Source organism: Amblyomma americanum, chromosome 11, assembly GCF_052857255.1.
Source record: "Amblyomma americanum isolate KBUSLIRL-KWMA chromosome 11, ASM5285725v1, whole genome shotgun sequence".
NCBI lineage: Eukaryota > Metazoa > Arthropoda > Arachnida > Ixodida > Ixodidae > Amblyomma > Amblyomma americanum.
The window spans coordinates 24,613,865-24,637,796 of NC_135507.1; the positions used below are offsets into that span (position 1 = coordinate 24,613,865).

General features: G+C 48.5%; 1 protein-coding gene across 1 annotated transcript in view; it reads left to right on the top strand.

The window, feature by feature from the left end:
- Positions 1-11,656, top strand: part of aus (argus) — a 130,170-nt gene extending 118,514 nt beyond the window's left edge. The window contains exons 7-14 of the mRNA XM_077644298.1: positions 638-752; positions 1,817-2,045; positions 3,726-3,790; positions 4,702-4,782; positions 6,358-6,621; positions 7,571-7,656; positions 8,784-8,895; positions 9,637-11,656. Coding sequence (XP_077500424.1) covers positions 638-752; positions 1,817-2,045; positions 3,726-3,790; positions 4,702-4,782; positions 6,358-6,621; positions 7,571-7,656; positions 8,784-8,895; positions 9,637-9,740 — 1,056 coding nt within the window. The 3' untranslated portion in view covers positions 9,741-11,656. The remainder of the gene's footprint in view (positions 1-637; positions 753-1,816; positions 2,046-3,725; positions 3,791-4,701; positions 4,783-6,357; positions 6,622-7,570; positions 7,657-8,783; positions 8,896-9,636) is intronic.
- Positions 11,657-23,932: the final 12,276 nt, after the last annotated feature.

Genomic DNA, 23,932 nt, shown 5'->3' on the forward strand with positions numbered 1-23,932 from the left:
AGTAGGTATAGTCAAGCTGATGATGATGATGACAATGCAGTTGAAGGGGCCCGATGATTACGTTGTTATAGCCCGTGTTAACCGAATTTCCAAGGGGAATCGTCATTGCTTCGTTGTATCCATTATTTTGTAATAAACGATTTAGTTATAACGAGGTTCGACTGTATATGCTGAACTTTGCGACCCAAGGGATGTGCGCTACAACACGAAAGTTGCGCCGTACAATGTCTAATATTGTTCAGCCGACATCGCTCGCTCATCGGGCAAGTTCCCTTACAAAAATGGTCTATAGACCGTCTATAAACTTCTTATAGCCTCTATTGCCTTCCTATAGACATTTATTTTTGTACATTCATAGTCTATAGACTTTCTATAGACAAAAGTCTAGTAAAAGTGTATGGCCATAAATCTATAGATTGTCTATAGACTGTCTATAGTATTTGTATTGTCTATAGACTTTTTAGGGTTTGTCTATAGAGAGTCTATAGACTTCATAGACAGATGTCTATGGACAGTCTATAGATTATCTAAAGAAATTTTTGTAAGGGTTAGCACCTCGTTAACGCATGCACATATCGACCTCCCCCTTTCCCCCTGGAGTTGCACTATAATGATACGTATGGGGACCTCCCTGCAGGTGTACGAGCACGTGGGCCACCAGAACGCCTTCCGGGTGTCTCAGTCGCCGGACGCCACATGCGATGGCCTCGTCTCCGCCTCCGAGGGCTCTCGCATCATGACCCTCACCAAGAGTAAGCGATCGTTCACCCTCTCCCACCCGTTTGCTCTTTGCACTAGAGCAGTGTTGTTGTAGTTCTTATTGTTTGAGAAAACGAACAAAGAATGTAAGAAGTGAAGTAGAATTAGCCTTGAGAAAATTGGCGGCGATTCCGAGCAGTTAAGAAAGAAGAGACGCTGTATAAAGGGCAACAACATAAAAATAATAAAATATTCACAGGGACAGCTAAATTCGTTATGTGTTGGCAATGCGACAGAATTAGCAGCTGTTGATGCACTGACCTAACGTCACGTTACTTCCCTCCGGTCAACCGGAAGGTACCGGTCTGGTGACGTCACTTCTTTCCAGCGAATGGGCGAATTTTATGACCGGCGCCACACGTGAACACCACACGTGGACTTCGTGCCAAGGCGCGCCGGCGCTCTTTCCGTTATGTACCCAGCTTAGGAGGCCATGACGTCATGGCCTAGCGCGTAAACTTTGCGTTTCGGCTCCTCGGCGAGCCAAGAGTCGACCAGGTGACCCGATTTTGGTTGATTTCATTTCATTTTATTTCCTTAAAAGCCCCGTGACTGGGGTATTACATAAGGGGTAAGAACTAATAATTAAAAAGTATTCTTAGAATTGTACATAATTTTTTTTTACATTTTCAATGAACTTGGATGAACAGGTGATGGTGGCAATGTCGCCTGGAAAGCCGTTCCAGTCTGCAGCTGTGCCGGGAAAAAAGGAATTGGCGAAGGTGACAGTGCGCGAGAGTGGACGGGCCACATGACAATGATGACTGGTGCGGGGTGAAATGCGTGTTGACCTTGACTTGACCTTGACTTGACCTTGGCTTGACCTTGGCTTGACCTTGAAATGACCTTGACCACTGGTTTGACCATTGACCATTCACTGGTCCTCCAGACTTTATGAACTTATTACGAACTTATAAACCACTTCAAAATTGCCCCCTCCCCTTACCGCCCCTTAAAACCACCCTCCTGGTAAATTGCGCACGTTAGTTGACGTCATGCAGGAAGTCTTCGTCTTCCGAGAATACTGTTCTTTCGCCCTTTCTCCGCGCAAACGAAGGCCGTCAGCCCAGCGCGGGCTGCCACTTCCCCCCGTGGAGCGCCTCGGGCCCCCGTCGCTGGCACAGCCTGGACGGCCGGCGCAGCTTCGTCTTCGGCTCGCGACAGCTTCGCGTCCACCGGGCCCAGCACGGGGAACCCCAGCAGCCCGAGCTGCGCGTCACCTGCATCCAGGAGCTGGCGCAGGGCACCAACGCCAGCACCATCGTGGGATACAGCACCTCCGGATGGTGCGTGTGTACACTTCGTCGGTGCAAGCGCATCATCTTTTTCAACTACAGAATGAATAATAATAGTAATAATAACAATAATAATTGGTTTTGGGGGAAAGGAAATGGCGCAGTATCTGTCACATATATCGGCGGACACCTGAACCGTATCGTCAGGGAAGGGATAAAGGAGGGGCTGACAGAAGAATGGAAGAAAGAGGTGCCGTAGTGGAGGGCTCCGGAATAATAATAATAATAATAATAATAATAATAATAATAATAATAATAATAATTGGTTTTTGGGGAAAGGAAATGGCGCAGTATCTGTCTCTTATATCATTGGACACCTGAACCGCGCCGTAAGGGAAGGGATAAAGTAGGGAGTGAAAGAAGAAAGAGGTGCCGTAGTGGAGGGCTCCGGAATGATTTCGACCACCTGGGGATCTTTAACGTGCACTAGCATCGCACAGCACACGGGCGCCTTAGCGTTTTGCCTCCATCAAAACGTAGCCGCCGCGGTCGGGTTCGAACCCGGGAACTCCGGATCAGTAGCCGAGCGCGCTAACCACTGAGCTACCGCGGCGGGTAGGGCTCCAGAATAATTTCGACCACCTGGGGATGTTTAACGTGCACTGACATCGCGCAGCACACGGGCGCCTAAGCGTTTTGGAAGACGCAGTTTTCAGCCAAAAGCCTGGACGAGTCTATGTCTGGCAAGATGACGCCGATTCGCGGCCATACATATTCGCACGAATATGATTGACTGTGCAGAATACAACGCCATGCACTTAGCATGGATCCAAAAACATCGAAGACAACTTAGGCAGCGGCTGCAGAGACCGCAATACAAAAGAGTAATCGATACTCGCTAGCGCTATCTCTTAGGCCACTTTGATTTGCATTCAAGGGGACTCTAGGGACAAACTGAACATTGCCTGTATCGACAGACTAGTGGGTTCTAATGATAAAAGACGCTACCTTCGCTGAAAATAGAGCTGCATAGGATCAGCCGCGGTGGCTCAGTGGTTATGGCGCTCGGCTGCTGACCCGAAAGACGAGGGTTCGATTCCGGCCGCGGCGACCGAATTTCAACGGAGGCGAAATTCTAGAGGCCCGTGTGCTGTGCGATGTCATTGCACGTTAAAGAACCCCAGGTGGTCGAAATTTCCGGGGCCCTCCACTACGGCGTCCCTCATAGCGTGGGGCGCTTTGGGACGTTCCACCCCCATAAACCGTAAACCAAAGCTGCATAGGCTAAAGAGGACAAAAAACGAAATACAGGATTCGGCACCGCTAGCCTTTTTCGGAAGGAAAATGGAATGTGTTATGACGGTTGTTAATCGCGGTTACCGGAGACCGTGGCTACGCCGCATAAACTTCTCCGACAGCGATCACGGGGTCCGTTTCAGTCTTGACGTCATGACCTTGAATCAAGTGGCGGGAATTTTTTTTTATTTCGTCAATATTCTCAGCAGTAAATGCATCGTTTCCTGCCGAGCAAACATCAACGCACATGCAGAAATAGCCGCCGAAAGGACTTTTTTTTTACAAACAATAAAAATTGGACGAAGTTTGCCCATGAAGCGCATTTAGACGAGGTTGGCTGATGAATCAGTTCTAAGCCACCACCTCTTACTAGCAGAAAGCTGATCCCACACTGCGGGATTGAATTCTTACGCTGTTTTCTTCGTTTGTTTTCAGCAATAACGGTTACGTATGTGTGGCCATACATCGGAGAGACTCCCACGTACTGGAAGTTCAAATGGGTGAGTGCCTCGTGAACCAGCGACGTTGGTTGTTTTTTCTCATTTGCTTACTTCTTCAAGAACACTTCTACCGTATTCACTGCACGATAAGTGCAGATGCTGTACACACTCCTGGAATACAAAGCCTTCCTCCGAGCTAACCGCTCCTGCTGACAAACTGAAGATTCTGATCTTCGATCGGAATTCTTACGAAGAGATACCACCCTTGTCTTCGCGTCTATCGACCGTGGTATCTTTCGAGGGGCCGACGTAGCAAAAATTGCCTTCCTTTAGCTTATTTGTTGCCTTTAGGTTATGCATTCCATGCACGACCCGCCACTTGTGAGAAGTACGGGGCTTAAGAATTGTCTTGTGCAATCGAATACAAGTTAACTCTGCAGTAAATGCTAAGGCTTTCATTTCGGCTAGTTGGTTGTAGCTGTGAAACATCTTGAGTAGCGCAAACACAGACAGGTGGCGCAGAAGGAAATTGTGTAAATACTGTGTTTCAAGTAAAATATCCAGTTGCAAGTCTAGCGTGTGTCCTGTCTCTTACTTCGGTCCCTGTCTGTGTTTGCGCTAGTCAATATGTTTCTCTGCAGTAAAGCTCCACTAAAATTAAGGACCACCGCAAAGATTTACTCCGCGACAAAAAGAAATAGTTCGTTGTTGAAGCTTTCCTTGCTACCTAAGCAAGAAATTTATCCCATGACGAAATTATAAGCTCAAGAATTTCGATACATCTTGCTTTTTGATACAGTCAAACATTAAAAAGCTGATTTCGTTTACTCTTGTGATTTGTCAGTGGAGCAACACAGGCGCCGCGGACGTGGCCCGTTGTTACCAACTGCTGTTTTTTTTTAATTGGTATCCTATCATAGTAGCAGTATTTTAGACGACGAATACAATTATGCGCACTCCTTTTTGTTCAGGTGAGCTGAGCCGCACAGCGCGGGACGCCTGTTTGCCGCCAGCGTTTGACCCCGAGTCCCAGGACTTCATTACATTGCTGGGTAAGGCCACCTTATCGAGAAACGAGTGTTGTGATATTCTTTCCTTTTTTTCATCATTGCCCCGGAGGGTAAATTTGACAGATAGAGAGAGCACAGTCTTCAAGTGACTCTTTGCAACACATCGGCTTACCAGCTGTAGAAGTTTAAGTCCACATGCACCTTTCATGTCATTTGGTCGCGACTTCACTTGTCACGATCAACGTGAAATGAATGCTCATTTGGCCGGCGTTCGTCAGGTTTCGTATTAGAGTTTTGTGATTGACAGCACACCGTCCGGTATGAACTGAACAGGTAATGATGAGTTGAGTGTTTCATCATACTGTTACTACCCTGCATCCAATCATCGTGGCTCAAGGGCGATTATTAAACATTTTAAATCTCTTCAGAATTGAGAGCATAAGCAAGTCAGCACTTGGAGGCGTTGAGAACTTCAAGAATAGAATGAATGCTTACAAGACAACACAAAACGCATTCGTTTTGCATGTATTTATGAGGAGCTCACAACTGTATGGGTGTTTAAGTCGTCTTACATATTCATGATGAGTTTAGATCGCACAGCAAGAAAGTAGTAGTTGAGATGGGACAAGGTAGTGACAAACTGCTTGTCTGTGATTGATATTTGGTCAGAGTAGTATAAAATGCTTTCGTGAGATTGGTCGGGCGGAACATGGAACGAATACCACGTCGAACCTTTCTACTTCGCGGTGCTTTTGAGAAAAAAAAAGTGGTATGCCTCTACGATAAACGACAGCAATCAACTTGAACGTTCATGAAAGATCGAATTAATTGAGAGCATAAAAAGTCTAATTCGTTGCGCAAAGACATCACCAAAAATTTGTTCTTTACTTTTTCGGGTGGATTACATGAAGAAAGTGGGCGCAAATCAAATCGTACTTAATGCAGCAAAAGAGGCTCGAGCTTTTTAACCCTTGCGGGATTTGATTAAAGTACAAAGGTGCTTTCCGTGTGCGACAGTCACTTTGCGTACTTTCGATAAGCCGTTGGAAAAAAGAAAAAAAAACCTTCAGTAATCGAGCCAATGCACAAAGTCGGTAACCCAATATAAACGTTTATCACGAAAAACTCCAGAATTAAGCTGCATATACCTCGGAATTTGCTCTGAACGCTACGGACGGGTCTCAACGCAATTTTTGGAGCAGAACGCAGGTAATACAAGCAGAGGAATGTCATGTGCAGTAAGCTGACTACGTGTATTTGGTAGCAAAGGTTTCAAGACAGCGACTGAAAATCGGAGCATCTTCCGTGACGACCAGCCATTGTCCCGATGTTGAGGCGAACAAAATTGACGTACTCTTTTACACTGAAACAAAGGAGATATGACATGCCAGTATTGGCCCACTGAGTGTGCCGTGTTTAAGATTTTACAGTATGTAGGGGGAGTTCCCCAGAAAGTGAGATTTAAAAACTCTGTTGAAGAGCGCGCAGTTTCCCCACAGTGAGTGCCAAAATTGGTCCAATGAATGTGTCAGATCACCCTTTCGTATACTGTGCTTTCTAAATCACTCAGCTAGTGTTCCGCTATAACGATAGCACTTTTCTCCCCCGTCGCCGCAGCGCTGTCGGCGCCTTTCGGCAGCGATGGTTCGGCGCTGTCGCATCCGTGCCCGGCCCTGGCGCTCACCGACGGTCTGCGCGCCACGGGCCGCGCCTCGTGGAAGCCGGACGGCTGCCGCGACGTGCTCGGCTGCCGGCGCCACAGCCACCTCGAGTTCCGCGCCGCCGGATGCGCGGCCGACGACGAGCAGACGCAGCAGGCTCTGTCGGCCGCCTCAACATCGTCGGTGGCCGCCACACCGCGGGCGCTCGTCGCCAGCAGGAGTGAGTGGCCTTGGCGCACTCAGCCCCACTTTCACAGCGACAGCTGTTAAGGCCGCGCTTCCCGCATATGCGGCGTCGGTGACGTTGGCGTAACACACCAGATGCAACGCGCCACGCTGATTGGTCAGAATTGAGCGACGTCACTCATGACGCGCTAACAACGCGTCACACGCTGACTGGACAGAATGGAGCGACGTCACTCATGGCGCTATGACAACGTGCCGCGCTGATTGGAAAGAATGCTAATCACTGATTGGTCCGAACAGAGTGACGTCACTCTCGACGTCACGAGGCATTCACTAGAGCTCACCGAGTACGAGCGTAGGGAGTGCAGCGGCAGTCTGAGTGTAGCCAGGTAATGCGAGTGAAGTTGCATGAACGCCACAGACATCCCCTACTTATAGTTACTAAACACTGAGTGGCATGAGTATTCGCTACACGCTTCCGTCAGTTTTTTTTCTGGAGAAGCCCACGATGTGGCGCGAGGGGGGTGGGGGGGGGGGGGAGGTGAGGCGCCGAAGCACGAACGACAGCTCTCTGCTTCAACAACACGGACGTCTAGCCCTTGCCGTCGCATACGCTTACGAAGTACTACTTTTAAGAATTGTGAAACTACTGTCTTGTGCTTGTTCTTGAAAGAGCCGCAAATTTATCCGTATCTAAGTGAATGCTACGCTCGCCATCAGCTCTCCCATTGCCGAGCGTTGCGCCTGGATGGTGGTGGTGGTAGTGGTTTTATTAAAAATAATAGTAAAAAGGAAGGAAAAGATTTTTGCTAGCCCCGGCATCTGCCATCGATACTGAAGCACCTGAGCTGGGGCAGCGGAAATAAAGGACAGCAGGCAGAATGGAGAAATGAAAAAGAGAAACATTTGCCACGGTAAAAAAGGAATGACAGCAGATGATTGAGTGGCTAGTTGCTATGCTTATCTGCTTCCACATATTTCAGCGTTCCAGTGTCACGGTGGTTGGCAGGAGAACGGCCGGAACTACCTCATCACTGGCCTCAAGGGCTCCAAGGACAAGTTCTGCTTCGTAAGTAGATTGGGCTTATCTTGCTGCTTAGTGTGGACTTGCATGAACAGTAGCTTTTTTGTCATCAGCGTGCTCTGGCAAAGACAGCCATGCACAGAATAATAATAATAATTGGTTTTGGGGGAAAGGAAATGGCGCAGTATCTGTCTCATATATCTTTGGACACCTGAACCGCGCCGTAAGGGAAGGGGTAAGAGAGGGAGTTAAAGAAGAAAGGAAGAATTAGGTACAGTAGTGGAGGGCTCCGGAATAACTTCGACCACCTGGGGATCTTTAACGTGCACTGACATCGCACAGCACACGGGCGCCTTAGCGTTTTTCCTCCATAAAAACGCAGCCGCCGCGGTCGGGTTCGAACCCGGGAACTCCGGATCAGTAGTCGAGCGCCCTAACCACTGAGCCACCGCGGCGGGGTGCCATGCACAGAACGCTCCCATTCTGATGCTCCCATTACCAGCGTTGGAATCCAGACATTTGGAAATTTCGACAGTTACATACAAACAGGTATCAAACGACTACAAAAGTAGGCACAGATAATCAGAGAGACTTATCATTTTAAGGCGAAAGCCTTTAATGGCTCATACTCGCGGTGTCCGTCCGTCCGTGACACATTTCAAATCGATAAGAAAAAAATCTTTGAGTTCGATGGGATTCGAACCACCATCAGCCCGTTCCGCAGCTGAGCTTGCTAACGACTATGCTACTTCCTGCCAACGCATATGTGTAATTCTCTTTGTCTAGGACGCTGGAGAGTGTTTGCACAAAGGCGTCGAATCAGATGAATGCCTCCCAAATGCCCTCCGGGGTCTCCAGCATTTAAGATTAAAAAACAATTGTGTACTTAACATCTTAACCACACATCAGTGACACAACGAGCAACACCGCGCTAAATGCTTTTGCCTCATCGCACTTTAGGTCAACAAAGTGCCCCCTGAATTTTTAATAATGGGAGCATGAAGAGTTTCTCGTTACACGTGTGTGTCACGTAGTTCTGGAACCATATCCTGTTTCCATAGGTCCACCGTTCCGGAGTTCCGTGCCCTCTTTCGTCTTTACCAAACTTTGGACTCCATACATCGTCATAGAGTTGCAGGAGACCTCCTGTAAGGACATATCTCTGTGCGCAGGTCTTCTCCGAGGGGGACAAGGTGACCCAGCTGTCGGGGCTGCACGATACCTGTCGTCGCACGGTGCTGCCCGGCGTCACCGGAAACATCACCTTCAACATCAGCGCCGCAGGTGAGAGGTTGTAGTAAGATGATGGTTTGGAATCATTTCCACTACCCTCAGCTACCTACGGTTACCTTACCTTCGCATTACATGCCCTGCCCATTTCTTCTTGATTTCAGCCAGGATATCACAAAATAGCGTTTGTTCCCTCACCCACGTTGCCCCTATTCCTGTGTGACAAATTTACGCCTAATAGTTCCATTTCAACAGGTCGTTGCGCTGTCATCAACTTAATTTCAAGCCTTCTCTCTGGCTTCCAAGTTTCTGGCTTATAGGGCCTGTTATACGCGAAGTATGTTTAAAGAATTAGTTATTCGGACTGCCGATTAGTACAAAAAGAGAGCATTTGACCAGTGCTTAACAACTTCAAATTTAGAGAAGCCAGTCGGTTCACTGTTATTCGCTACCGTGTAAGGTGCGGCCCAGTCGCATATATTTGACGACTTAGGCGACTCGAGCCAAGCTTGCCACGATGGCTCAGTGGTTGTGGGATTGGGCTGTTGAGTACGAGACGATTGGATCGAATCCAGACCGCAAGGGCCAGATATAGGTGGCAGTAAAATACAAAAACACCCCTGTGCCGTGCGACGTCAGTGCACGTTAAGAAACCCAAGGTGGTCGAAATTAGACTGTAGCCCTCCTCATTCTCTTACCCCATCCTTCCTGACAGCGCAGTTTGGGTGGTCTAGCCTAATGTAAGCACACGCTCACGGCCCACCACCGACCCTCCTCGAACGCATGCCTGTGCAGGTGAATGTGACTTCCAGCCGAGCGGAGCTCCCTGCTTGCTGACGCACGCGTTCTACCTGCTGGCCGCGTTGATATGCCTGTGGCGGTGGACGCAGCCGCGGTGACGGCGCGGCCCCCTGCGTCTGCTGACCGCTCCGCCGCCGCCGTGCCTGCCACGACCACCCGCCCGCCGGACCACGAGCACCCGCCGAGAAGGAGGCGATGACGACCCCAAGAACGCCACGTGACTTCGTTCCCGTGTCTGTGTGCGCGCGCTAAGTGAAGAGCGAGTGGTTCACCGTCTCACCGTTGTCCCTATGTTGGCGCACTGCGCTAGAGGGCGCTGAGGGAACTTGTCTCGGAGAAAGCTGCCGTGAGTGACGACTGGGAGACGTCGTCACGTGAGAACTGCGTCACCGCTGGTGCAGAAACCATCGCGTCCGACCCTTGGTGTATGACAGGCCTGTCCCTGGCCTCCCATGAGTGCGAACGCCTGGCTCGCGAGGGTGACAGCCTGATGTGACCTGTGGGTGACCTGTGCGGGACCGCGATGGGCGGTTAGTACGACCGCCGTGACGAGGTGATATCTCGCTGTATTGTGGCAAAGGAGAGGAGGGGAGTTAGTTGCCTAGTTGTGTTTTCCCTTTCCCCCTTTTGCAACCAGCACACTCGAAAGGAGCTTCGCCGGTAGAAAGCCGTGACTTAAGTGCGTGCGGAACGTTGCCAGAGAAACAGCAACTGAACACGTTTGCAGTTCGTACCATCGGTAATTCCAAGCGCCGCGCAAGCACTACAGAGTTTGGAAGTACTTTGTTTTTTTTTTGTTCGTTTATTGGAGTCACTATGTTTTCATTTGCTTCCCTGGTTACAACCAGAGCTGTTAGATCGTACCAGTTTGGAAACTCCGCTTCAAAATTCAACTAGTCCCACTGGCCACTTTTTGAGTGCTTACAGATGGCTGCGCCATCTGGAAGCGGCCAATAAGAGCTCTCGCCGCATGTGGCATTATCCTCTGAGAAGCGCTTATTTTTTTTCTTCTTTCATCTTTTAAATTATTCCTCCGACAGTTATATCTGAAATTTTGTTAGTGTATCTGTTTAGTTGATTTTCTTGCCAGGCGTTTGTGAGTTTATTAAATTCTCGACGTTTCTAACTTGAACAGGGCTTACGTTATTGACGACGGGTGTCGCCGCAATCTTCAAACACCCGAATCCGAATTTTGGCTAACTCAGACCGCAGTGTTTTTTTATACATGAACCCTAGTGGAAGTTTCGCAACTGGTAATATCAAAGAGCTCTGGTTACAACTACGTATAGCATTATCTCGTCCAAAGGCAGGCTTTAGAAAAAAAAGGCGTATTTTGCGATTCTCACACTCATATCAGGTACACGAAAAACAATCAGATCCGACCATGAGAAGTAGCAATATTAAGGTGTAGTGCATTTGCGTCTATTTATCCATTTTTACTAGGCCAGAGAGGGAAAACAGCATATATTTTCTCATCTAAGCTGCGTCGGCAATCTTAATTTTGTGTTTTGAGACGGTCTTAATTGTAGTTGTGGGCATGCTTCAATACAAATTGTTCGTGCAGTTAAGAGAGTATCAAAAATCTGTTGCGTTAGTATCTAAAACAGAGGTCCGATGTTATGTCTCAGAAAATCAGTCGAACACTGCGTTTCTGACAGCTTTCTTTATGCACGAACATCATGAGGTTGTGTAACAACCGATGGCTTTCCCCCGACACAAAGATGCACAGAGTGGGAAGGAGCCGCTAAAGTTCAGGCAGGCGAGAATGACGTCGCATATGGGACGCATTATCAATACGGGCTGACGACTATGACGCCGATACCACTTGAGTCGGCGGGCAGCTTCGCTTGCAACAGTGGCAGATCGGGCTACTTGGTAATTCATTATGCGATACAGCGCAGAGACACAAGGACGAAGGAAGGAAGGAAGGAAGGAAGGAAGGAAGGAAGGAAGGAAGGAAGGAAGGAAGGAAGGAAGGAAGGAAGGAAGGAAGGAAGGAAGGAAGGAAGGAAGGAAGGAAGGAAGGAAGGAAGGAAGGAAGGAAGGAAGGAAGGAAGGAAGGAAGGAAGGAAGGAAGGAAGGAAGGAAGGAAGGAAGGAAGGAAGGAAGGAAGGAAGGAAGGAAGGAAGGAAGGAAGGAAGGAAGGAAGGAAGGAAGGAAGGAAGGAAGGAAGGAAGGAAGGAAGGAAGGAAGGAAGGAAGGAAGGAAGGAAGGAAGGAAGGAAGGAAGGAAGGAAGGAAGGAAGGAAGGAAGGAAGGAAGGAAGGAAGGAAGGAAGGAAGGAAGGAAGGAAGGAAGGAAGGAAGGAAGGAAGGAAGGAAGGAAGGAAGGAAGGAAGGAAGGAAGGAAGGAAGGAAGGAAGGAAGGAAGGCCTCAGACGTTGCTGGCACATACCCACTACGGGGGAGTGGCCAAGACACAGGCGGTGAGGACGAGGAAAGACAGCGCTGTGGTGTCTTGTCTTTCTTCGTCCTTGTCTCTGTCTGCGCTGTATCGCACAGCTTCGCTTTCCGTGTGAGAACGTCAAAGCTGATGAGCCTCAAGCTCTTACGGTACTTTGGTGTGGACAGTTCTAAAGCTCCTGTCTCTCAATAAAGAAACGGGCGGCGGATGCGGCCTTTAAGCGAGTAATAGCGGCGACGATAGTCCAGTTTTCAATTCCGTCAGTACATTTGCTCGAAAACATTTTTTTAGCGATATTGTCGCTGCAAATCCTCATGTTCTGAGCATGTCGCCCTATATCGGTACACGGGAGAATAAAGCATCTCAGTTCGCAGACAGCGTAGGGACAGGAAGGGGGCTGTGATGTTAATAAATTGATGTTTATTTTTGCTAGTTTTGAAATCCGGGAAGTGAACTGACCAAGAGCTTTTAATTCTTAATTCCTCAAAAGAGACCTCGTCCCTTGCGGTTTTGTGCAGGTTTAACCCTGTTTCGTGAGGCGCGCGCAGCAAGCCTGTACTTCTACAGCCGCTTCCCCACACATGAAAGGTACAGTAGAGAGTAAAAAAAAAAAGATTACAAGTGACCGATGACCATAGCGACAGAAAGAAATTGACAACGATTACAGTTTCGGTAATAGGTATGAACAGCGCAGCTTAGGGGCGGTTTTACTCGTCGACAGGCACGATCTGTTTGTTGTCTTTGGTCACCGATTGCAAGCCCGACAGGCACAGGCGGAATTGGCTCAAATCAACACATGCGAAGTCCATTTGCAGAGTGGCATCTGTCCAATCCTAGCCAGTCTCCCTGGCGCTTCATCTACCCCCTCTCTCCCTCTCACCTCCTGCTCCAGTTTATTCCTCACCCCCCTTTTTTTTTGAGGCTCCAGCGATGGGCGCGACTCATCCCATAGAATGGGCTAAAATAGACACAACTTCACCAGCGAAAGTACGAGAACACCAGGAGGAGAAGAACACAGGACGCTGGACTACCACTAGTCCAGCGTTGTCTTGTGTTCTTATCCTAGTGTTCTCGCGCTTTCGCTGGTGAAATTATGTCTGATACACTCCAACTAACCGACATGGTTTCCTTGTTGTGTGTTAAAACAGCTCTGCTATAAAAACACCGGCGGGTAAGGAATTGAAATTTACCGCGTGCAGTCTTGTTTGGGGAGTTAACGCGGCCGGGCCTCTTCATATTCGTGTCGACGCGCTTTAGCGCCTTAGCATCCTACGAATGGGCGTTTAACAGCTGCGCTGTAAAAAAAAAAAAGAATTCTCTGCAGACGATGGGATTCTCCTGAACCTCCTGCTGCAATACTAAGGAATAGGAAGCTTTGGAACTGTTAATTAGTTGCGATCGCTTCGCTACGGTGATCGGTCACTTGTGTTAGTATTTTTTACTCTTGACAGCGCTCTGCTATTATTTTTTTGCACGGGGTCGCAAACATTACCCGAACCATGCTTCCACACTACTTCTTCCTACGACGGAGCTGGACAGCTGCGTCTGTAGTGCTCGCGAAAAGCCAGCAAAGCCGCGTTCTTCACGGAAAACTTCTTCAGACTGTCCATTCTTGCATCTCTGACCAGGTCTCGAATCTCATCTGCAAACTCTTTTCGCTAATGTCGTGCACGCTACGTCACCAACACGACATTGAAAGCGCACGACACGGCACGTCGCCGCCAACCCCGATCGATGCGCCCCCCATCGCCGCATTGCAAGGCCCGCTCACGTGACTTTTCGCCGTCCTCCAACCAGGGGCCGCCCGCCATGTGATCTGATCGCTCTATGCAGAACCCCCTCCGAGACGACGCCAGCTATAGCGGGCCTCTTCCGATGTGTCCCTGCGAGCGGCGTCCGGCACACATTCCAAGCTTTTTGTCCACTGTGCGAACAATGATGCCCGTGTGACGTCACAGGTTCACGACACCACCACTATGTGGCGTTCCGAACCTACTTCTTCAACTCTGATGTGACGTATTTGTGCTCGTTGCGTTTGCGTTCAGCGTTTATCGGTGGTGATACTTTCCGAATGGCTTAAACGCGTGGCATCCAAAAAGCTGACTTTAGCACAAACTGACATCTCCCGGTCAAAACGGCCGCTGTGTTACCAGACAGTCTGTGTGGCATTAAGGAAGCAGCACCACAGTACAGGCTGGGCCTAGCGGCAGGAGCTTTACTGCTCAGGCAGTATGTGTTTTGCCTGTTTTTTTGCCCACAAAGTGATGATCTGTAGCGGACGCACAACAAATGATGGTGTGGGATCCGTGGGCTCAGGTTAACGGGACATTCACTCCGCAGCTGATGCCACGCCGAGGTACCGTCAAGGCTGAAATTGGACATTCACTGTGCAGCTGATGCCATGCTGAGGTACCGCCAAGGCTGAAATATTGCACCGCGCCGTTCTAGTCCGTGCAACAGAATAAGGCTTTCTAGTCCGGGGTCACATGTGGGGGTATTTAGATGCCAAGAGCTGTCACCCCTTAGTCATTTTGAAATGTTTTGTTTTATATTGCGTAATAAAGAGATATAGTTGGTTATAGATGCTCTTATGTACTTGCTCTGCGGTGGTACCTTGTTACCGGTTGACTGGTCAAAACTTCAACTGTTTGAACTGCGCAGTACAGTGCAATAATGGCGCAACTTCTCAGTTTATGTCGCCATGAAGCAAGCTGTCCATTATTTAGTGCGTCGTCGTCTCTCTACTAAAATGGAGCCACACACTAAATATTCTATTTAGCACTATTTTTGATAATATTCGAGAAATAAGACCGCAGTCATAAAATTAGGCTCATACTTTTTGTTGTACACTCGACACTGACGCCAAGTTCGCAGGAAAATAAAAGCAATGTTCGACTTCTTGCGGGAGTTGAGGAAGTGCAGATGTAGATGGCATGGAACCATCACGCACGTAATGTCAGAAAAATAAACCGCCTTCGTTATGGCGTTTTCTGCTGCGCTGAGGTGCCGGTGCAGGCCGTTTATGTGCGTGTGCAACGTCATCAACAACAAAAACCGCCGTACTGCACGCAACTACACGCCGTTTAAGGCGGAAAGCCAGCGACTTCACCGAATTACTACAGAGCCGAAGCTAGTGCAGTCGAACCTCGTTATAACGAAACGGTTTTTAGCGAAATAACGGATATAACGAAGAAATGACGATTCCCCTTGGAAGCACGGTCAAAACGGCCTATAACGAAGCTACGGCTATACCGAAGTAATCGCCGGGCCCCTTCAACTTTGTTATAACGAGGTTCAACTGTATATGGAAACATAAGAAGTCTGTAGCGGTCGTCCCTTGCCGGAGTGTTACGCACGCGACCACTCCCTCTAATTTTTCCCCGACAAAGCAGTGACCAAATCCTGGGGCACTTCCCCTGAAACAGAGCCGAAAGGCGGATCCGTAGCCGAGCCATAGCCATAACCAGTGGGCAGGCTGCTGCGTGTAAATAGTGTACAGTGCTTGTTCTGTCATCGCGGACGATGTCCGTCCATCCACCAGCACCGTGTACAGCGTCGCGTAGGGAAAAAAGCACAGCGCTCTAGTTTTCCACTTTCTTTGCGTGACACCGCTTTGCGGGCTGTTGACGCCCTCTCTCGGAGAGACGGTATACTCCAATACTCCGCGAATGTCGTGCTGCGAATGGCTCCCGCAAGAAGGAATTCCATTCACTCGCGTACGGCGCTCCGCGGGACGGGCAGCTTCGCCTAGTGACAGGCCGATGCAGATAAGAGGTGAAATCGGGAGTCGCACTTCGAACTGCACGGACGTGCCAGTTAGCCTAAACTTCGGTTTTCTATGCGGTGGCTGGATCAGATCGGTTTTCCAACATCCTTACTATGGAAGAATGTGGCGTCCCAGGGCTTTGTGACGTCACAACGTCACGTGATGTGACGTCACCAGTCGCGGACATGCGCCATGATGTCCGCCCCACCACCGGCAACCACGTGACGTTGTGATGTCAAAGACCTGCCAACCGTTGTCACCTCCTCGCACAAACAGAGCGAAATGGAGCTGTTTTTTTTTGTTTTAGTAGTAGTAATAACACCTGTAAGCGCCTCGGGAGGAGCACGTTGTCCATGAAGGGACCGTTTGGTGTAAAGAACCATCTCCTGGTCCATTTCTTTACCCTTTCATCACTGGCAGCAGGTGCCACCGGAAACGTCGTTGCTGAAAGCCAGGAATACGAAACGCCATTCGGTGGTTCTGCTGTCATCAAAGCAAGGGTTGAAAATTAGCAAAAAGGCAAAAGACTGAAAGGGTAAAAAAATCTTACAAAATAAGATTACTTGGTATGGGGTTTTACCTTTCATTTACTTCCACCTTAGAGGCCTGCACGTACTGTATAAAAGTTGGGGGAATATGATGAATAATACAATGCAAGTGGAAGAGAATGGTCTGGCGCCTCAAGTTGTCTGTGGTTGCTGTTCGGATTAATTTCTCTTTACAGCTTACAAAGAAGTGTACACGCCAGAACGAACCTTTCTGTCTTTGCTTTCCCGCCTCGCCTGCATCACTGTTCTGTGTTCCAGTGGTGGCCGTGCCACGTGAAAGATGTCTGGCGGCCTGACATTCGTAATACGACATTCGCGGCATATTTGGTGCCTTACTGTTTCTTCCAGTAGAAACTGAATGTGTTCTCTGTGAATTCGCGCTCGCCGGCCCGTGCGGGTCGGCCTACGGGCTCATCTAGATGGGCCCCGTTCGGTGGGCCGTCTGTTGAACTTGTGTCCCACACTGTGAAGACCCGTTCATGGAGAAACTCCACGAATTAAAAGGGCCGTGCAAGGCAAGGCTTCCTCCGTGCGTTTTTCTGTCTGTCTCTCTGTCGCTGCTTCCTTTTGGAAGCCGCTTCCAAAGGCCCAAGCCAAGCAAATACAACATAAGGTCGTACGTCTCGAAACAAACGTCCTTTACACTGACGCCAGCCCCTACCGAGTTCGGGCGGCGGCGGTAGCGACCATCACAACCAGCCTCGGCGAGGAGATAGCCAGCGCCACGGTTCAAAGCCGAAACAGCATAGCGGACGCTGAGGAAGTCGCAGACGCGCTTGCTATCAAGCACGCTCAATAGCGATTCGCAGAAAGCCTGCAAGGTGTATACCTCAATGGGGAACTCTGCCAAGCGGCCGCCCACATCACGGGGAACCGCCCTCCCCTGACATACACCCGTCACAGTATTCGGTGGCTACCAGCCCCCGAAGACATAGAGGGCAATGAGGCGGCTACAGGATAGCTCGCGGCCATACATTCCGAGTTAAGTCGCCGTCCAACTCGGAACCTTCGTCTCCACTAACAAAGGGCGAAATCATAAACTACGAGCGACTAAGTCGCAGGAAATACGCAGCCCCCCACAAAAGACCTCACTCGTCAAGAAGCCACTATATATGGCTAAACATGCAAGGCGCGTGCACTACTAAACCCCGCTCGACACAATAAGATTTGGCCCGCGCAATGCTCAACAAAGGCATGCCCGGCCTGCGGAGAGATTTCCGACCTCCTCCACATGGTTTGGAATTGCCCCGAGCAACGCAAAACGTACTGTTTACGGGAACTCAGCCACGAGCAGTGGGAGGCGAAGCTGGCTCGCACAGAGCTCCCCCTTCAGTGCCAGCTGATCGGTCAGGCCTGGAAGGCCGTTTTCGCCAATGGTTTCCCGGACCTAGGTAAACCCCCCACGTAATTACTTTTTAATAAAGTTTATTCGCCCCCCTCTCTCTCTAACCTTATGTCGCCGCTGATGAAGCCAGCGAGCGTATGAACCACTGTTCTTATTAAGGCGAAGGTCGTGCATGATTCACCAGTAAAAATACGGCCTTGACCGATCGTCAACGAGAAACAGCAAGTAAATCCACGTGACTTGATGCGTCATAGGCAGTGCCAGGTCATCAGGAATGAAAGAAAAATAAAATTTCTTCCAAAGTGGGTTCTGAACCCAGGCCGCGACAATTCATTGTGACGTCACCATTTATTCTGGAACCGGAAGTGACGCCATCTGAACAGAAGCGACGGCAAGCCGAACCGGAAATGACGTCGTCATACTGGAAGTGACGTTAGCTAAGCCAGTAGCGACGTGGTGGCGCCGTTAGAGCGGCGCTTTATACGTACGCGTATGTCGTGTCGTCTTTCCTAAAGGCCTTCGCGGGAAAAACCTTTCAGACATTATTACTACGTATTAACCATTACTAACAAGTAAACAAATACAGTTAACTATAGTACTCTATGATGACAGAAAAGCTTTCGCATTCACAGAGCTCAAGTAGTGTAAGTGTCCTGTAGAGAGAGAGAAAGATGAACAGAAATGCAGTGAGGGTTAACAAGGCATCACAACTTGAGGGTGCGCTGAACAAGTTTTGAGTCGTGGGCTGTCACAAATGAAAAGCGTTACACTGGAATAGAAGATCGAAATATCTTCATCCAGGTCTTCCTTCACCTGGGAAACTACAAGAAGGCTCAGGGCATGACGTCAAGCCTGTGAGGTAGGGGATAAGAAACAAACGGTCTGTTCTTCGGCAGCACGCTCAGACTAGTGTACAAGTGATGGAAGTGGTAGGGACTGGATCAAGGAGTGATGTGCAGCTGAAAAAAGAAAAATTTGGGACTTGTTTTGATGTGAAATTTTTCAGTTCAATCATATATACCTCATAAAAAGCTTCAGCCCTGAAGCCGAGACTTACTGAACATCCCGTACAATCTTATTGTCTCAAAAATAAGCGTCTTCAGCTGTTCCTACCACAATCACAGCATCGACACGCCATACCTGAAAGCACCTCTTTTCAACTTCGAAATAATCCAACATAGACAGTGCAGCTGAATTTTTTTTTCTCTCAGAAGCAAAGGGCCAAGGCAGCTCGCTAGATGAAGATGATGAACATCTTCATATCGTTTTCCATTCAACTCTTATACATGATTCATGAAGCCAGTGCTGCCAACTGATGAGAGTTTTCCCGCAGATTGACTCACAAATTTTTCTGGACAATCTTCAGCTTTGGGGCAATTGGCACCATACGAATCTTGAGCTTGTCACGCTTAATAGTAAAAATGCGCTCGAAAATCAGCGCGACCAGACAAATTTTCCAAAAAATTTGTCCGTTTCCAGATACTGCGTGTGAAAAGGTCTCGAAGTAAAAAATATCTCAAATTTTTCAATATGTTTCTCCCGACACATTAATTCGAAAGATGGGGCTAACCGTCCTTCAAGACAAATTTCCGCGTTAGCATGCGTGAATTATATTGCATGCGTTGTTTGGAACGGTACTTCTGAGACTAGGAACCCAAGAGAGCCTAATTATGTGCACGAACAACAATTAAGTGCTTCAAATAAAACATCATCTTGCGTATTTTAAAATTCGGCATACTAAGAAGTTCTACTCTCAATTTGAAAGTTCAGCATGGTTTCATCTCGGGCTGAGTTTTGCGTTATACAGCACCAGCGAGGCAAAAGCTTCTCAGGAAAACCTCTCGGGAACAAAGCCAACAACGGTTATTTGGAACTGCCCTGGATTCGCAAAAACGTTTATCGAACTTTGAAAATGCTGGATTGTCATCGGGATGGCCTCTAACAAGCGGTACTCCTGACTTCCCTGATAGGCATTCTCGTGGTGCACGCTACTGGAAGTGTTACTAAGCTGGCCGTAATCACTTGCTGCTTTGGTTTTGGAGACGAGAGAGCCCACGACCGCGTGTTGCAGTCGTAATACTGAATATACCGTACTGATTAACGGAACCTTATGTGGGGCTGATCTCTGTAAGCGGGTAATCCCAGCTCCATGACACTGTCGCGATATTGTTCGGAGGTCTATTCGACCGCTGCTTGAAAGGTCCGCAGCTTTAGTCAAACCTTAGCTACCAAGGGGTTTGGTTCTGTATGGCAACTTACGAGTGACCAGCGTTGCAAATCTTTTGCATGTACCCTCGTGCCTAGGACATTCGCGGATGATACAGGAGCCGCCACTACACGGCTTAGAATGAAACCCCATGGACTCTTTACTTTTGACAAAGGCTGTACCTTCTTTGCCAGAAGTAACGAAGCAACGGGGTTCTTTGAAGTGAAAATATTCGCTGCGCTAGTAAAGCAGTCGTCGCATAGGCCGAAGAATGACCTTGAACGACCTTCAGCCCAACGACGTTAGCCGTGTACGACCATATTTACTACAGTTATGGTGTCGAGCCCCTGACCTTGACCCATGACCTTTTGATGACATATGACCTTGAGTTGACCTATGACCTTTGACTTTTGACATTAGGTCAGGTTTGGGTTGACTTTGACCTTAAGAATATCCAATGGGGTGATGTGGAGTCACGTGATGACATCCGATGGGAGTGTCGCTAAGAACATGTAATATCACGTCATAGCCACGTGGTCGTGTGGGTATATACAGAACTGCTGTCGCAAGCGTGTAGCGGAGCTAACATGGACGAGCCTCAGACGCTTAGCAAGCGTCTTTGCTTTTCGCTGAATTACAGGGTTAGCCAAGTTAAGCCACAGCCAATTTTTTCTTAGCCGTGTTGCGGAGCATTGATGGAACCCATTAAGCTCTAGATCTATGTACCCGCCGCGGTGGCTGAGTGGTTAGGGCGCTCGACTACTGATCGGGAGTTCCCGGGTTCGAACCCGACCGCGGCGGCTGCGTTTTTATGGAGGCAAAACGCTAAGGCCCCCGTGTGCTGTGCGATGTCAGTGCACGTTAAAGGTCCCCAGGTGGTCGAAATTATCCCGGAGCCCTCCACTACGGCACCTTTCTTCCTTTCTTCTTTCACTCCCTCCTTTATCCCTTTCCCTTACGGCGCGGTTCAGGTGTCCAACGATATATGAGACAGTTACTGCGCCATTTCTTTCCCCACAAAACCAATTATTATTATTATTATTATTATTATTATTATTATTATTATTATTATTATTATTATTATTATTATTATTATTATTATTATTATTATTATTATTATTATTATTATTATTATTATTATTATCATTACTAAATATATGTATGGTAACAAGAACCCTTGTCCTTACCTTTCGAAAGCTTTTGGTCTTTACGGGTGCCGTAAGAGCTCCGCTACACTATGGAGAAGAAAAACCCTGTCGCCTGATTACTTCCAACAAAGACTGTGCGGGCCTGACATGACCTCGTGGTTCAATAAAATGAGCCTAAGGGGTACGAGACACGCGCACAGATGTGACAGAACCAGGCGCGAACTACAGTGAATATTGAAAGGAAATTCACAGCTAGCTTGGATACAAGAACCAATTTCGCTATTACTTTTTTTCAATCAAGTCGAAAATATCTTCTGAGTGTTATTCGTCGCGAGAAGAATTATCAGCAAAAAGGAATAAACGTGGAAATTTGCTTTAGGGCTAGGTGACGCATTTCTCTTAGATATTCAGTGCGCGAAACTCAAGACGAGAGAAAGCATATAGAACGAAGCGCTTTGTACCGTACGTGTCTTTATCTCTGTCTTGCGTTACGCAAACTGATGATGACTATGATGATGATTATGATGATGACAGTGAATTTTAATGGCGCAAGGGCATCTGCGGCCAAATAGCGCCATGGCACAAGGCATTTTTCGTATTGCTCAAGGTGGGATCAAAGACCCATTTCCCAAGCATTTCACCCTATAAAAAAGCCGAGCCCCAGGCTGGGGAAAGCTTGTACCCATTGCATCAACGGTGGGTACCCAGCGGCACAGGGGATCGAACCCCGCACCTCGTGCATGCGAGGAGGATGCTCAACCACTCGGCCACCGCTGCGGTTCGTTACGCAAACTTATTACATTCTGAAAAAAAAAAATTGCGGGACAACCAGACATCTGGTACGAAAATTCTGGAAAAGAACTTGGATTTATCTCCTGCGATTAGCTTCGACCTAATGTTCTACTGAATTTTCTTACTCTAAGTGCGGTCTTTACACACGAGACCGTTTTTTCTTTGCGTTTTCGGATGATGAAAGTGGGCGGAAGAGGGTCGGTAGCGGTGGTGGTCGGATGGGCAGCCTACTATATATATTGCTATGGTGATGCGGTGGGAAATTGGCGGGAGGTTGGTGCTTTGGATCGGTGGATTAGGCTAGGGTGGTGCTTTAGCATTTAGATTGTCGTCTCAAAAAAATTTTAGGCTTCCTTGTCACGGAATTCCCAGATTGGTCGAGACGGTCGTGACATGTCCTCAACACCTGGACCAATCATTGGACACCGCCAAATCTAAATACTTCAGGAACCCACAACCTTGGAATTAGGCCCATTCCAGAAAATGAATTTAGGTGCATTAGTGGTTTGGATTAGTGAATTCCCATACGATAATCTAATGGAACGTACTCAAACATTTTGGAAATTTTTGACACATGCATACATATAAGGCTAGTGGAACCTGTTACAACAGGAGTTCTGGCGGTAGAATCGCAAGAGGAGCAGTTAGAGCCTCACAGTCGGCGAACTCAATGTATCGCATTTTCTTCTTTAAGAATGCGCTTGAAAGGCTCCTAAAGTTTTTAGTTCGCTGCTGCGTGGGCATCTAGTGCATCACTCTAAACGGAAGGAAGCAAGAAAGGAGTAATCTGTTCTCTAGCGCACTCTCTTTTACAAAAGCCAGTACGCTGTAAAACAGCTTACTCCCTGTTTACTCCAATACAGGGATATTCTTGTTCAGACTTTGGGTGGAGGTAGGTGGATATGCGGTGGCTGCCACTTCTGGATGGTGGAGTTGTTTGGACGGGTATGGATGGCGCTTCCGGAGGGTGACATGGTGGATCGAAGATATTGGTGGGTGGGTACTCAGTACTCCCAGTTAGGTGGGTGTGGTGGCAGGTGGCTGGTGGCCGGAGGCTCCTCGCTTGGGCTGGAGGCTTCCCTTGAACAGGCGTCAGATTTCCGGGGAGATTGAGTGACGCTAGCAGTGTTTTCGCAGTAAAATGTTCTTGTCACTCGTATTTGTTGCGTACTGATTAGTTCAATACTCATAAACACTGCCGCTGCTTGTATTACGTGACAGCGTACACAGCCCGTTCGGTCGAAAAGCCGTCGACGTCCTATAGTAGTAGTTATAGTTGTAGGTGCACCTCGCGTTAGAAATATTTAGGGGCTGCGTAAAAATCAGAGGGAACGCACACTCAATGAAAAAAAAAAAAAACCGGGGCCAAGGCTGAGAACCGAAGCAGAGCCTTTGGCTTTCGAGACAGGGACGCTTCCATTCCGCCACGACGGCTCGACGTTTGAACAAGAATAAAGGCTCGTCTAGTGAAAATGCACAGGTTTCTTAGAAACGTATCTTCGAGATCTATACTGAAGCGTACATGAGTAATTATGAGCATGTAAATAACAGGTGTAGGATTTAAGCGAGCACCATGCGTTTCCAGTAAATTTCCTCCGTGCTTGGCGTGTAGTCGTAGCGCCATCGTGTGGCACCCACTGCTCTGGCCTGGCAGATGGCGCGCGCGTAGGCGACCTTTCTGCGTCGGAGTAGTGTCGTTCGGTTCTGAACAGGTGTGATGGAACCGCAGCCTTCTACGAGTGCTAATGTGAAGCAGCGTCTGTGCTGTTTTCAGAGGCCCGCTATAGACTCCGAGCGATCTGTCCAATGGGCAAGGCGGTGGCGTTCCGGGGACTCCCTGGCAGCGCTGCAACACGCTGTCGCGTACTACTCTTAAAGGTGAAGCTTAAGCGTCCTCTAATTTTTTAAGGAACAGACACCTGCACAATAAGGAATACGCTTGCTTGTGACGGTCCTCTGCTCGTGTGCTTGTGAGTATGTGCGTCTCTCGTACCTCTACAACGGGATTCCCTGCAGGATGAACCACCTAGTCCCCTTCACATTGGTAACTTGTCCTTTTTCTCTTTGAGCGCCTGAATTCAGC